This window comes from Enoplosus armatus, chromosome 10, assembly GCF_043641665.1.
Source record: "Enoplosus armatus isolate fEnoArm2 chromosome 10, fEnoArm2.hap1, whole genome shotgun sequence".
NCBI lineage: Eukaryota > Metazoa > Chordata > Actinopteri > Centrarchiformes > Enoplosidae > Enoplosus > Enoplosus armatus.
Window position 1 is genome coordinate 25,007,512 of NC_092189.1, and position 16,678 is coordinate 25,024,189.

At 45.5% G+C, this 16,678-nt stretch overlaps 1 protein-coding gene across 10 annotated transcripts in view; it reads left to right on the forward strand.

The window, feature by feature from the left end:
• Nucleotides 1-16,678, forward strand: part of LOC139291609 (transcription factor COE3-like) — a 116,217-nt gene that overhangs the window by 90,856 nt on the left and 8,683 nt on the right. For all 10 annotated transcript variants that reach the window (XM_070913695.1, XM_070913696.1, XM_070913700.1 and 7 more), the window contains one exon: nt 7,032-7,120. In XM_070913695.1, the coding sequence (XP_070769796.1) occupies nt 7,032-7,120 (89 nt within the window). The remainder of the gene's footprint in view (nt 1-7,031; nt 7,121-16,678) is intronic.

The following is a 16,678-nucleotide window of genomic DNA, read 5'->3' on the forward strand; positions in this document are numbered from 1 at the left end:
TGACGCCACGAGGAGCTGCAGAGGCCTGAAGTCCAGCTGTCACCAGAAGCTCTGAAAAAGGTTGATAAGCTCATCTTGGTCTCCTTTAAATGTTACACTTCACTCATATGAAATATTAAAAGATAAGTCTGATGATTTTCTTTTGCGTGTGATACTAAAAATCACATTTTGTTTCATTGATCGCAACACGACACCATGCATCTTTATTACAAAGAGCTCTGTCCTTCACAGTCTTATAGCATCTAGCATATTTTTAAGGACATAGATTACATAGATTATATTAGTAATATTATTATTATTGTACCCAAAAGTCATGCAAAGGAGCTGGCAGTGCTGTTTTCAGTCCTGAGTAGTACCAGATCCTCCTCTTGGGCTATACACAGACCCAACAACCTCCTCCATTGATTTAGGGGGGCCTGTAGCCTGAGGGGCGAAACCCAGGGAAAAAAAGCCTATCTATCTATTTATATATATATATATATATATATATATATACATATATACAACTATATATCCTAGGAACCGATGGGCTGAGAGCTGAGAGCCGCAGACAGGAAGTGAGACAGGACTGAGAGTCTGAACATGAGAAAAATATAGAATATCACGAGATGATTTCTTTAAATATTATGGTTCTTGGTTCTAGCGTCTCTTGTTGTTGTTGTTGTTGTCGGCCCCCTCCCTCTGATGACTGAGTGATGAATTGAAAGTCAGAGGAATAAAACAGCAGATCAATAAGCCGGTGAAAGGATGCATCCAGGGTGTTATGGCTGCTTGTCAACAACCCCCCCCCCCCCCCCCAGCCCCAGCTGACGCCAGTTGGCCACTTGACAAGCAGCAAAACAAATCAGCTCGTCCACTTAAGGCTCAGCGTGTTGTGCATCTGTCAGACCCTCCCCCTGAAGGAAGTGAGGAATCATCAGCAGTGGCGATCTGCGGGCAGCGAGGCCAAGCGCCGCTCTGACCTGCATCAATCATACAGCCGGGGGAGATGGGAAATTGCAGCACATGTTGCTCTAGGATGGAGAAGCGTCTTGAAATGTACGGCGGGGGAGTCGGGGGAGTTGGGGGAGTCGCCACTCAGCGGCGTGTTTCATATGGAATATGGAGTCTATTTGAAATGATAAGTGTAATACAGGAGGAAGCCATGCAGAGAGCTGCTGCAGATAAAGTCGATCTGCTTCAGACGGAGCGGCTCATCGGGGACATGACTGCATCTTCGACAAGGCCATCACCGCAAAACAAAAAGGTAAAGGTGAACAGGGATCCCCCAAAGTGCATATTTCATCTCCGGCTGGTAAATATGTACAAACCAGCCGCGTAGAAAAACAGATTCCCACTCAGAGAGCGAGAGGCCGGGCGGCGGTGGGAACCAGCAAATGAAAAATAGCGAGCGATAAATAAATGTAAACAGTTGTGAGGAGGAGGATGTAAACAGAGGCTTAGTGGATGTATACATGCTCCTCTGAAGCGTGGAGGCCCGAGGAATTGTGGGAGCTGATGTGAGCGGGGTAATGAGCCTGCAGAGATGTTCCAGTAATCCAGCATCCTCCCTCCAGAGCTCTGATCCTCTGATCTGTTATCAGCCGGCATCTGCAGCACCAACTGACTGCACAGAGAGGAAGAGGAAGATTCACCCTCTCTTCATCTCTGATTCTCTGTCAGTTACAGGACAGGTGAGGCTCACCTGCAGGTCAGGGACAAACTGAGTCATGACACAGACAGACGTCGGAAGGACTAAAAGACAAAGAACACTTCGCCATATTCTGTCCATCTGAGTGTTAAATGATGATACCGCTATTAGACTCTGCAACATTACCAACTGAAAAACTGGTGTGTGTTCATGCAACTGGGACAATATGACAGGCAGGCCTGTACCGAAGAGGGACCCTGTGTCTGACCTTAAGACCTTCGACGTGTCAGTTGTGTGTTTACATGTTGCATATTCCTAAATGAGCGTATGTGTCGTCGTTCCACCACACGAATGTGATAGCATTCTAGTTCAGAGAACTGTAAAGTGGTGTAAATGGTTCAAACGTTCCCGTTAACGCGAGCTCAGACAGTCAGACAGGCTGTAAACAAGCCGACCGGTGAGACGAACTTATCTGGAAGAGAAAATCAGACTTACCTACCGTACTTACTGTATTATCGACATTTCAGGTGTGTCTACCTTCAGTTTGACCTCCAAATAAAGGTTTACTGTCAGGAGGACTGGACTGTCAGAGAACAGAGGACCTAGTACTGATCCTTGTGGGACACCTTTTCTACTTGATTTGAAACTATTGGTGACAGCTGTTGTCCGATAGTATTTTGTGTATACTTTATAGTATTAGTACATCATATCACATAGTAAACTGAGTAATCCAAAGAGCCAGGACACCCTGATATCACCCCCACACCCGATGTGACACTGATACACACTTACATTGTATATTCAAAGACACGTCTGACAGTAAGTTGGTGGGAATAAAGAGATGTTTCATAAAGTATCTCAATCAGATTTGCAGTACATTTGTCCAGAACTGCTCTTTCTACCTGGTTGTCATTGACAGTAAAGGTCCATTGGTGCTGAGGGAAAGCTGTGACATGCTGGGCCCCCGGCAGCAGGAGGGTGCAGGGATCTGGATCTCAGGGTATCTGGGTTCAGGTTTAGGCAGCCCGGCGGTGAGCTTGTCGGTTTCACGTCTGCCTCATCTCACTCTGACGCTGATGACGTCGTTGTGACCCTCATTTGACCTCTGACACCTTCAGGTGGGCTGTTTGTGTTCTTTGGGGTCCAACTATGTGATAGTAGTCAGGCGTTGCCATGGGAACTGGCTGTTGGACAGGTGCTGTGATTGGTCAGTAAGGCCTTTGTTAATGTGTTTGGAGAGCAAAGACTCCTGGGAAAGTGTGAAGAGCTTTGGGTCTGTTTAACACGCTTTTATTTTGAAAGAACGGTTAGATCTGAATACAAACAATGAGACAAAATATGATACTTAGTACTTTATCAATACTACTAACTCTACTTTGTTCATTACTGCATGTACTACTATTACTGCTGTTTATGCTGAAAACAATTGTCAGTAAGTGTTGACTGCCTGAAAAGTATTTTTATGATACTACTACTACTACCACCATCGGTAGTCCTAGTACTGCTTAGAGCCTAGCTACTACAGAGGACACTGAGTACATGTCCTCCCTGTGTCTTCTGGGAATTTGGGATTTTTAGCAACCTCGGGGGAGTTTACGTTCTACCATCTAAAAATTGCACAAAACGGATGTTTAATTGTCTTTCAGGCCTACAGGTCAGTAAAGGAAGAACAAAGAATTACTCTTTGAAGCAGCAGTGAACTAGATCAATAAAATACAGGTAAATCATTTTTTGATCAATTGATTGATCTTTCTTGAACTCTTAGTATTTATAAAACCCATGGCCCTGCTACTGGTACTAATACTACAACGGCACGTACTACTCTCTCGGTGGTACCACATTGTTCTGCAGTGTGTCCTCTGGTCTTTTCATCCCATCATTTTATATTGCCTTCTGGTTTTAATTTGTTCCATTTTACTGTATGTAAAAGTATATTTTATTTATGTGACACTGGCCTTTATTTGACTGTTAAAGCTCCTAACAAAAGCGGCCATTCTAATTATTTAGATATTATTAATCAAGCCGGAGCTGTTGGGTCATTAATCAGCTGCAGATGTTCCAGTTTTCAGTGAACGTCTCTGCTTATAAATGTGTAAATATTCTCAGCTGAGCGATACGAGCTCTGACCTGCTGTTCTCTGCGTCTCCTCGTCTCCTCTGATGCTACAAATCTGCCGTCAAGAAATGAGTTTAACATGTAACCCGCCTCCCCTTTCTTCTTCTCCCGCCCCCCCCACCTTCCTCTCCTCAGTCACTTAGTCGCCTAATAACAGAGCGCTCCGATCAGCAGGACGCCAACCAACCGTTTGATCACTTTCACACTGAGGAGAGAGAGAAAAAAGCCAACAGAGAGAGTGATAAATACTTGATTAAATATATAAAGAATCCCCCTCCTCTCCTCACCTCTGAATTATCTTCCTCTCCTCCTTTTCTGATTTATAAAAAACCTCAGACAGCAGCAGAAACGACGGCCGCCGAGAAAAAAAGAGAAGGAGAGTAAAATCAATACAAATTACGATGGAGAAAGTGGCACTGATGCCTGGAATTGCAGCATATGTTTACACTAAATCAGGCAATCTGTCTTCATATGGGCGGTGTAACGCGTGGGGGGGGGGTCAGGGTTCGCGCTGCCAGCCGCTGCTCTCCAATTACTCGGGCTCTTTGCAGGGAGGCAGCCGGTATCGATTGGCTGGGAGGAGCGTGGGGCCCTACAGGCAGCCAATGGGGCGCTGGGGTCAAAGTGCAGCAAGATTTTAATAAGGGGAAGTAATGGGCTTAATTTCTACAGGGGGGGTGCTGTCCAGAGGTTCATTAAAAGCCTTTGTTTCTTTCTCCATCTGCGATCTTGTCTTCCCCCGTTGATGATGAACAGAGGAAAACCCCATGTCTGAGAGGAGGTGGATGTTTTTATTCAGAAGGTTGTCGGTTCGAATCCCAGCAGGAAGATGAACAAATAACCACAGAACGTCATTTTAGAGACTACGGAAGTTATACCAAAAATACTTGGCTTCTTATTTTAGATTAGATTTCAGAGCTACATAACTTACTGTCATTCAGACAAATCGAGGGCCTGCGACCAACAGGAGGCCAATTATTTAGCCCAGTCTCCATAAGATTATTCTGCAGGTCCTCATTCAGTGCTGGTGTGTCCTCTGGTGAAGGTGGGGTTAGTGGACGGGTGTGTGTTCCATCCAGCATCTATTCTTCAAAATGTATGAAACATCACCGTCAAAAGATTAGAAGACAAAAGGTAAATGAAGGTAAAACATGTGAAACCACCGTCTGAAACTCAGTGTCTGTATGTAAGTGAAGAAGTCCTGTGATAATGATGTAGTAGTACTGTACGAACCCTCTCCGAGCATCAGCTCCTCCTCGAGGTCACACATCCGAAACGTTTCCTCCTCTGATGCAGACGAAGAGTTAAACATCACAGCTCTCGCAGTGTAAATGGGTTTTTTATTCAATTGCAGCATTTCCCATAGTGCCTTTCACTTGTTTTATAAGTTGGGGTGTATGTACGAGGCGTCGAGAGGCAATCCGGTTTGGGACTCGCAGCTGATTGCTGCTCATGTCGTCCCGACGTATTATCTCCATTCATCCTCTGCTGCTCTGCATCCCCCCAAAAAGTCTCTTTGGGATCCGACAATGAATCCCTCTTTCATTCACGGCAGGCGGAGGTAATAGATTCAGGCCGCGCTGCTCTCTGCTTCCTCTCAGGGAGGCGGGGAGGCAAGAAATCCAACATGGCAGCCCCTGCGGCGAGGGCCACGTCTCCCAGCGCTCTGTCACCCTTCAGATATCATCCCCACCCCAGTCGCAGCCTGAAAGCCCTTTTTCTCCTCTGCCGCCGCTTGAAACGAGCTCCGACAAATTTGATTTAGCAGCTCGCGGTCGCCCATTCCCGGGGAAAGAAAACAAATATTGTTATAATGGTAATAACATCTATTTGGAGCGCTGGCGACAAACGGCGGCTGGGCCCTTTGAAGGAGACCCCTCTGCGCTGCCTATAGCTGCCTTATTCTTATTCATGAAAGCCACGGTTATGCATATTAGCGCAAACTAGCTATTCTACTCACCGGCATTTGGTGTGTCAATCATCCTTACAGAATACAAGAGCCAACGGTGACAAAAGCGGAGTGGGCAAGATCGACTGACAAATTGTCCCCAAAGTCAAATTTGACAGCCTTTTATGATTAATGGGCTTGATTATGGAGAAGTGTCTCCCTGAACTCATTTCCGGGTGTTTCTCCAGCTCTGCTCGCTGCGTATGGAGAGGAAGGAGGAGGAGGAGGAGGAGGAAGGCAGATTGTTTGCGGAGGTGAATGAGTGGAAGAAAAAAGAAAAGAAACGGGAGGAAAGGTTGGATTGAATTAGTGGTGGAGGAGCGGTGAAAAGGCAGAGCGAGGAGGACAGATGGAGTGTGAGGTCTCACACTTAATAAACAGCAGGGAGATAAGAGAGAGAGAGAGATCAACTGACACTGCTCTCTCTCTCTCTCTCTGTTAGTGTTCGCTGTTAATACGAACCAACAGACTGAAGCTGAAGATCACTGAGAGGTCAGACCTTCTTTATCAACCAGCAGTGAAACTTCAGTTCAGACTGAAAAAGTAATTTGGTCACATTCTTCATCCTGTAACCTAATTCTCTCTCTAAAATGTTGTGAGAATAGTGAAAAAACGTAACGGACTGCAGGTTTTATTTATTATTTACCATCACCAGGTATAAGAACAAACACATCAGACATGATATCACAGGGGCCTGAAGAAACAGGTTAAAGGTCGTTTTTTAGAAATGAGTGTATGTAGACTTTCTGTTGGAAACTGTTTGAAATATGTAATATTTGCTCTGGCAGGTGTTTCCTCTTGTCTTAGACTCTCCATGCAATACAGACAAAACTCAGACACTGACTCAATAACTCGAAATGATTGATTGTATAAAAATGTATAAGGTTCTCAAATAAAGTATCAGACAAAGTACTGTTTTGGTACCAAAACTCAGACGTCCAGTCCGCAGTAAATCAAAACCCAGAGCTACTGGTGACCAGGAGATTGCTGGTACGGAGGATCAGAGATTGAATTAACTGAAATTAACCTCAACAAACATTAGACGTGCTTTAAAGGTTCAAGGGAAGATCCTAAAGCTGATTGGAGGTCTAAATATCTTCGGTCACTCTGTCTGAAGAACTACTCTAGAAATCTACTGAATCCTAAGAGAAAGCTCTCAGATCTCTTTGACTCTGACGTCAGAGTGCGTTTGTGTGCTGCTCTGTGTGTTCGTCTGTGTGTTCGTCTGTGTGTTCGACCGTGTGTTCGTCTGTGTGTTCGTCTGTGTGTTCGTCTGTGTGTCGGGTTGAATTTGTCTCTGTCGTTCTAACCGCCGCTCTCTCTCTGTTCGCCCCGCAGCCTTGAACGAGCCGACCATCGACTACGGCTTCCAGAGGCTACAGAAGGTCATCCCTCGCCACCCCGGGGACCCCGAGAGGTTACCTAAGGTTAGTGGAGACCAGCCATTAAGTCACTGCTGCGTGCTCAGGTCAGAGGTCACATTCAAGACCAGGAAGTGAAGTGTGTTTTGTGTGGGAGGGACATCCCAGAATGCACCTGTCAGTCAGAGCTGCTGCTAATGGGCCTGTTTGAGTGTTTAATCAGGTTTTACAGCCACATTAAAGTCTGAATTAGAGCTGAAGTGGCTGTTTGTCCCTCTGTGGATGCCGTAGACCACCTGCACTGCATGGGTTTAAGATCTCTTGTATTATTTAATGCAGCACAGGACTAAGTTGCCTGATTGGATTTGTTGGTTCTGCTCGGTACACTCTTGGCACTGCCGGCGACTCCTCTCTGCCAGCGGGCTGATTGTTCCCGATCCTTCAAACAGGAAACAGCTGTTTATGGGAGCAAATCCTGCCGCTGCTGCTGCTGCTCCCGCTGCGTTTTGTTTCCCCTCGACTGGCGAGGAGGAAGGTTTGGACGGCGGCAAGTCGCTGGCTGAGACGCAGCGAGGGAAGCCATGATGTTAGAGTACGACCTGGTGAAGGCGAGTCAGGAGAGCTGGTGTCAGTGTTGGACTTGCTGGACAGACTCTTTCTTCTAAAGATTCTGAGGTTTTTCTCTGTTTTAAATCTCAATAAACTGAATGTCGCTGACTGTTGGTTACACTAGATATCAGACGCCATCTTTAGGAAATGAACAACAACAATGAATCGATGATGAAAATAATCTTTTGTCGTAACCATAAACTGACTTAAGGTTGGCAGCATGAGTTTATAGCCTGATGTGAAGCAGGTTCTGCAGGTGGATCGTTTGATCTGTAGTGAAATGAAAGGAAACACATTTAAAAACCTATTAAACAACAGAAAACAGTCAACAGTGAAGAAAAGTGTCTGCGATTTGTAGTTAATGATGTACAAAACACAGGAAGCTCCTGTAAGATTTGTGTAGAAAAACATCAGTAGTGAAATCTGGATCCTGGTTTCAATAAGACATTTGTATGCGCACACACACACACACACACACACACACACCTGCCCTGGTTAGTATGAAGAGATTATTTTGGCTGCTGCCGGCTGCGAGGCTAACTGAGGCAGATTCTTTGAGGCAGCGAGCGGCGGCGGCGGGCGGCGAGCGTCAGATGGGCTCTGACACTCGAAAGCAGCTGCCAAATTGAAACCATTTATCAAAATCTGACATCGGAGATCCAGTCACCAAAAAAGCAGTTTATTTGTAAATTGATACTAATAGTGAGCATACATTGTCTGGCCCCTTTGATGGCCTGATTTGCAGCCAGAGTGGAACGTCAAACACCCTCCACCCTCCACTCTGCCTTTAAATATTTATTTATTCAAAAGAAAACTCAATAAGACCACAGATTTTATCCTCTCAGACATTTGAAGAGGAAAAGCGAAGCACCGAGCTGTTGGCTCGCAGCCGGCGAGGCGACAGGACGACGTGTTGGCGGCGGGGATCATGTGACCGAGCAGCGACGGGTTAACTCAGCTTGTCACTTCTCTTTTGTTTTCACCTGCCGGCGCTCTGCAGACGACAGGAGGAGGGATGGAGAGAGATGTTTGGACGGCAAGCTTTTTGTGTTTGGACAGGCGGCGCGACACAGAACAGATTGATTCGTTGCAGGGCGTCAGGTGGAGGATCGTGGGTGCAGTGTAGACACAGAGTGTGTGAGGAGAAAAACCACAAAACTGATTTTATCTGAAAGATGGGAAACTGCTCTGGGATTACCTCAAAGATAGGGTGAGCCTAGCTTAGCACAAAGACTGTAAGCAGGGGGAAACTGCTAGCCTAGTTCCATCAAAAGAGAATAAAGTCCGTCTGATTGATATGTTGCATCTCGTTATTTAACAACGTTGTCATCGATCTGTCAGATGGGTTTTCTTGACTAGAGCCAGAGGTCAAGACATAGAGGCTAACTCAACGCTAACTGGACCTACAAGTCAAGATCTACAGCTTTATCTCAAAGAGGAAAAAAGAGAAAATTAGCTGAAAACTAAAAGGACCTTGTTTGATCATAGTGGATCAGTTTCATTTCTTTGCGTCCAGGATGTGTTTAGCCTAGCATAGCATAAAGACTGGAAGCAGAGGGAAAGTGCTAGCCTAGTCTGAACATGTTTCTTGTTAGCTAACAAGCTCGTCACCAGTCCATTCACATTTCTGTCAGTAAACAACCTGTGAATCAGACAGATGTTAAAGTGACGGTGAGCAGCACGTCGTCCTCTCTGAGTCTGCTGGACGGACACGGAGGTGTCTGCTTGCAGCCCAGCCAGACTGGAAATGAAATTAGAGGGCTGAACCTGATCCAGGAGAAACCCCAGAGGTCATCAGCGACCAGTTGGCCTCACAGCCTGTCGAACTGCCTGTTAACTGCCTGTCTGTCTGTACTATGGACAGACAGGCAGGCAGACATAAAACTGTGCTGCCTTAAATATAATAAGAAAATAATGCCTCAAATGTCCCTTCATTTGTGAGATAATAAAAACAGGAATCATTCATCTGAGAGCAGACTGAGGGGCAGAGGCAACATTTAGAGCTCTTTGAAGATTCAGTTAAAAATACTGATTTCACGACAATTCCACTTAATGTGGATATGAAAAGGTTAAGGGACTTTAAAGGTATAAATTAAGGTCTTCTGTTCAGGAAATATAACAAACTACAGCTCAGATGGAGACTGTTTGATGGCTTCACTTCTACCTTCTACCTGATTTTTGTAAAACAAGGGACGTCCTGTGGTGAAAAACAAACCAACCTTTAAACACAAACACTGATGGTGAAACGAGCTGCTGAAACTGAACCTACAGTCCTTTTTTCTGTCTGTCCTGGTGATTTGTGGACCATGAGGTGGAGATTAAGCGTGTTTGGTGTGTTGCGTTGGCACCTTTAGCTCTGATCATTGACCCTCATCCCGACTCGCGGGGCGTCCGTGCGTTCAGGGATTATTAATTCCAACCCACTTCATGAATGAGGAGATTTCCTGCTCTCATTGAGAATAATGAGCAATATTCAATTCATGAGCTGAATTTCAATCCATTTCCTCTGAATGGAATTAACCCCACACCATGTCCCACATCATTAGAATACCTCTCCGCCTGATAACCGCTAATCTGGAGATCCGGCGCGATGCGGCCCTCCTCCTCCTGCACAGCGCACAGGTCCATCCATATTTTATAGAGATCAGCGGGGCGGCGGCTGTATCTGTAGCTCTGCTCCCGGTGATTTATCATTGTTAAGGCCGCTGTCTGATGGCTTCTCCTCCAGGGTCACACTGATCCCTGTTCGCCCAGCACCTCCTCGACCACGGAGCCGGCCCCCCGTAATTAAGCCCCTAGAAACCAATGGAAGAAAATAGAAAAAATAGAGCGGGAGGAGGGTAAAGAAGGAGGAATATGTCAAGAGATGGACGGAAGAAGGGCAAGGTCACAAGGGTGCAGCCTCCGAGAGGTGTTTTAGGGAGGAATTCATGGTGATAGTGAGAGGTTTTTATTTAGTGATCTAACTAAATATTTCACATTACGGGGGGGGGGGGGGGGGGGGTTCATTATGCTAACAAGATATAATATTGTTGTTTATTTAATGTCCTGCAACCAAACTGAAACAAACAAACAGCCTTCTCAGTTAAAAAAACACTGTTTATTAATTTAACAGGTCAGTTCTTTTTTCTGTAGTTTTATCGGGGGGGGGGGCGGGGGGGTATGTTATTTAACAAGTCTTGGGGGCTGAATATGAAACCAGCTGGATGTTTTTTCTCGTGTGAGCAGATTAAACAGGAAGTGCTTCTGATTGTGTTTCTAACGTTCAGCCTGACGTCTAAAACTAAACTGCAGGTAAACTCATCATGGTTTACTGTCTGTGAGGAAGAGGATCTGCTGCTCCTTTACTGTGGGGGGAGGAGGTGGAGGAGGAGATGTGTAGTTCTCTGTTCCAATGACCTGATAGATGTTAAACACACACTCTGTCTCTCTGATCAGTTTTACTCCATCTGAAGGGATTTCACCATCAGCAGTGAGTCCAGGATGAGGTGGACTCGTCCTCCTCTTCCTCCCTCCTCCTTCTCCCTCCCCTCCACCTCCACCTCCTCCTCCCCCCGCTCCTCCTCCTCCTCAGTGCTGACTTGATTAGACCCAGTGAGGATGAACCAGAGAGTCTTGTTTGTCTCCTCCTGTAAACTCCCTGTAGCTCCCTGTGTGTGTGTGTGTGTGTCTCAGACCTCCACATGAAACGCTTGTTTTATTTTTAGTTTTGCGCTGGTGGCTGCTTCTTTCTGTTACCCTCGGATATGTTTTGTTTTTTTGAAATACTCCTTCAGACAATCAGCTGGCGGTAAACATGCTAGCAGATTAGCTTGCTGGTGCTGCTGCGAGCTCAGCTGCCTGCAGAGGTCATGTGACCTGTGTCTTGTATGTTGCAGTGGCGCCTCAACGAGTCTCATGAGTCAGATGTTTTATTATGTTTTCAGTTGGTGTTCAGACTCAAAGACTCAAAGTGTTGTTTGTGTAGCACAACTGATATTTCTGCTTCTGCTTCTTCTTCTTCTTCTCTTCTTCTTCTTCTACTTATTCTTCTTCTGCTTTTTCTTCTTTTTCTTCTCTTCTTCTTCTTCTTCTTCTTCTTCTCTTCTTCTTCTCTTCTTCTTCTGTTAAACACACATGTTCATTCATCACCATGAACACACAACCTGTAGTTTATCTCAGTCCCACACCCACCGTCCTGCTGCCCCAAATACTCACTAGAGCACCACATGTGGATTCATCCGCCGCTGAAAATAGTCCCTATAGCACTATTTCTTCTATCCTCACAGCAAGATTCATGAGTTAGCATGTTGTGACTCATTACAGAACCTTATTGAGTGACTGAACCGAGACCCAGATGGTTTTCAGACATGATGAATTTATTTTGCTTTGGAAATGTTTGGAGACGTTGAATTAAATGATTGTTAATCTAACAGAGAGAGAAATATTCAAGTTGAGGGATTCAAACCAATTTAAATGATCCAAACTGCAGGATTGTGTTTTAATTTCCTGTGAATATTCTCACAGGAAGTTATCACATTCTTCTTCTCTCCATATTTAAATTTTGATCTGGTTTATGACCCAACTGGAACTCTGCAGGTAGAACGATCTGCCTTTAGTTTCAGTTTGCAGTGGGATGTTGCTCAAACAACACTTACAAACTGGAGGTGTGGCGTTTGTGGCCATTCAGGAGGCACTGCCCTGTTGCATTATGGGAAATGTAGGATCCAGCCATCAGTGGGGATGTGGGATGGGGGTCTCCAAACTCCAGTCCTGCACTAGTTTGTAAGATTCATTTGTTTCTATTTTAAAAACAGGTTAATTACTATCCGTCACACTGAGGACAAAGTGTAAGAACCTAAACTACTAACATGAAAGACGTCTGCAGTGTTCAGACGTATGTGAAGCAGCCTGCGATACGTTCCGGCTCATCACAGTTAGTTATAGAAACAGGTTTCATGGAGAGAAGACTTTGGTGTTGGTTGTATTTAATGTTTTATTGCTCATCGTATGATGATTTAACGGTTGTCCTTCATGTCTGGAGGATCATGGTCGTCTCAGGAAGCTGAGATCATGTGATCGTGTCTGTGGTGTCTTAGATGGATCCAGTCCAGATCTGGGTCTGCTTGTACAGGATCACTGGAGTGGCCCTTTACGAGTGGTGGAATGTAACTAAGTACATTTACTCAAGAATGGTACTTGAGTACAATTGGAGGTACTTGTACTTTAACCCTAACCAGATGTACCGAACACCACATCCCATCATTGGTTTGAAGGAGATTATCCAATCAGCTGCCTCCATCTCTGAGCTGTTTTATATGTCCAGTTATCCACTCTGACCCCACTTTTCATCCCTCCCTCCCTCCCTTCACCCCCCACCCCCCCATCCATCCATCTCCTCACAGCTGAAGGGAAACACCCAGAGACCCTCTTCTCCTCATCTCCCATCCCTCTCTCCTCCACCTTCTTCTCCCATAGTCCCTCGACTCCCCCCTCACTTCCCTCCCCCTCCTCCCTCCCCCCTCTCTGAGGTGTGGGTCAGTGATAAGAGATGATGATGATAACCGGGAGCCAGTGCATTACCGTATCGATCGGGGCAGGCCTTTCAGCGCCGCTAAAGCGCCCAGCGCTCTGATTGCCGGCACTCACGCTGACAGGAATCCAATGGCGCTGTCTGTGTGTGTGTGTGTGTGTGTGTGTGTGTGAGATGGTGTTAATATGTGTGTGTGAAGGGTGTGGCTGAGCAGCTGATGTGTGTGTAATGGTGTGAATGGGGATGTATAGCAGAGCAGCGTGGAGGCAATTAGACACTCTGACAGAGAACAACACATCCAGCAGCAGCAGAGGCCTGAAACTGGATCTGATGCATAAAAACACGAAACTCAACATCACTTTGTTCAGTTCGAGCAGGACGCGTACAGGAAGAGGAGAAGCTCTGACAGCTGCATGGGAACATGCTCTGTTTGCCTTGGTGATTTTACACGTTTAATCCATCAGATACAAAACTGACAATCCTTCAGTTTGTAGATTTAGTTTCCTCCAGAATATATAAATAACTAAATATATCTATAAAATCAACGACTGTCTGACGCCTGTCATCAGGAACTTCTTCAGACAACAAATAATAAGAAAACAAGTTGTGAAAAGACAACATGAATTTGGTCGTTTCTTACCAAACACCAACAGTCTGAAACAGTCAGAACTTTATTGATAACACAACTCTGACAGTAAATATGATGTCACTGCGTTTCTGCAGCCAATCAGAGCAGCACATCATGGTTGTTGTAGCAGTAACAGTTCCTGATTCACAGATCAGAGAGTGGCGGCCAAGAACAAATGAACAAGTGCATGTACACAAACACACACACACACACACACACACACACACTGAGCAGCAGCAGCAGCAGCAGCTCTCCAGCAGCGAGGCCTCGGAGGCGTCATTAACTTGAGAAGGCTGTTGTGTCTGTCAGGACCTAATGAAAATAGAAGGAGGACAAACGCACACACACACACACACACACACACACACACACACACACACACACACACACACACACAATACTTAGACGAACTAAAGTCTTTTGTGTGTGAGGTATTTTTCAGGTTTTTCTGCATATGTATGATGTGTGTTTGTTTGTGTTGTGTGTGTGTGTGTGTGTGTGTGTGTGTGTGTGTGTGTGTGTGTGTGTGTGTGTGTGTGTGTGTGTGTGTGTGACGGGCAGCTGCTGCCTCATGGCGTCTCACTGCTGCAGCCGAGCGAAGGAGACATTAACTAACTTCTGTTTTCTAATGGAGATTAATGAAGCCAGAGGAAGAACACACACACACACACACACACACACACACACGCTGGCAGAGACTCACCTGTGTGAGGGCGGCTGATTTTGGCTTTTAGTTTAAAAAGGAGATGAAGTCAAATGAAAATGAAGGAAATGAACAGAGAAGAGAAGAGAGGAAAAATAGAAAGGAAGGAGAGGAAGGAAAAGAGAAAGGACATAATGATGTGGAAATATACAAACACACACACACACAAACAGTGTGTATCATATGTAGACACACACACACACACACACAGTGTGTATCATATATAGAGACACACACACACACAGTGTGTATCATATGTAGACACACACACACACACAGTGTGTATCATATGTAGACACACACACACAGTGTTGGCAGTAGCAGGCTGACAGATTGTCCTACAATAGAGAGGGATGCTGCGGGGGGGGGGGGGGGGGGGGGGGGGCGGAGGCCATTCATTCACTGAAAGCACACACACACACACACACACACACACACACACACACACACACACACACACGTCCAGATCTCACTCAGAGAAAGATTCACCTTCTGGATGATCAAAGTTGAACAAACTGATCCAACATGAATCAGACAGTCTTTGTGCTAAGCTAGGCTAACAGTTTCCCCCCCGCTTCCAGTCTTTGTGCTAAGCTAGGCTAACAGTTTCCCCATGCTTCCAGTTTTGTGCTAAGCTAGGCTAACAGTTTTCCCCCTGCTTCCAGTCTTTGTGCTAAGCTAGGCTAACAGTTCCCCCCTGCTTCCAGTTTTGTGCTAAGCTAGGCTAACAGTTTTCCCCCTGCTTCCAGTCTTTGTGCTAAGCTAGGCTAACAGTTCCCCCCTGCTTCCAGTCTTTGTGCTAAGCTAGGCTAACAGTTTCCCCCATGCTTCCAATCTTGGTGCTAAGCTAGGCTAACAGTTTCCCCCATGCTTCCAATCTTGGTGCTAAGCTAGGCTAACAGTTTCCCCCTGCTTCCAGTCTTTTTGTCACCAGACTTGATGGTGTTAATATGTGTGTGTGAAGGGTGTGGCTGAGCAGTGCTGATATTTCGTACATATTTGGATTGGTTTGTCCCGACCTGCAGTCAGGTGGACGAACGAAGGATTCTCTTCAAAGGATTTTAATAGTTCTAGTAGTCAGATAATCAAAGTGAAGGGAACGCTAACTTTAACTCCTCTACATTGATCCTTTAACCTCTTCTTCTGTCACACTTCAGAAAGCAGCAGAGTCGCTGCTTTTCCACATAAATGATTAACATCAATACCATTTGAGTGAGGTTTAGTTTAGTTTATTTGGGACAGGTCAAATGAATAAAAACACATGCCAGAGTTAGTCAAGAGGCTGTTGTTCATCTGTAGACTCTGGCCAAGGTGTTAGGAAGGCTTCCTAATATGTCAGTTCATGCAGTTAAGGGCTGTAAAAGGACACACAGGAGTTATACTTACATATAAACATACAGAACGACACTGCAAACATGCAGCACATGTAGGTCATATATTTGAGCCCAAATAATTGGTCTAATTGGGAAAAAAGGGTTGCATTCACTGATAAGTGCTGCAGTGGGAAAAGTGCTGTGAGAGCAGGACAGACGTCCACCAGCAGGGGAGCCAGTGAGCACTTAAATGTCAATTCAAACAGCTGATTCGTTTGTCATCCAGTAAACACTCTCAGTGTTTATTGAAACTCTGACGCTCCCGTCTCTGCTGCTTCCGACCGTGTTATTATTCTGAGTTTCAGGTTTGTCGACGTGAAACTTTTTTGGGAGAAAAAATCTCTGGATGTTGTTTTGTTTCCATCTCAGTGTTGGACCGTCTCCTCCGAGGTCATCGTCTGTCGTGGGAAATGAGAGCTGTGTGTGTGTGTGTGTGTGTGTGTGTGTGTGTGTGTGTGTTCCCTGTCGAAGGCCAGTTTGTTGCCAGCAGTGAGGAGGCGCTCTGATTGGCTGGGAGGAAAACAATGTGGTTAAGGCGACTGTTTCTCCTCTGAGTCACAGGAGACGTTGGTTCGGACGCTGCTGCTCCACCAGAGATTTAAAGTATATTTATATAAAAGAAACGCAGTAGAATCCAGAGTAGAAATCCCCTCTAATCTCTCCTCATCAGAGCAGCTCACATTCTGTCTTCAGTGATTCTCCATATAAATAAAATCCACAGATTTGAGCAGCAAACTTCAGCAGATGTGACGTGACAGAGCAGCAGGTGAATCTCTAATGTTCACTTCAAAGACTTCGG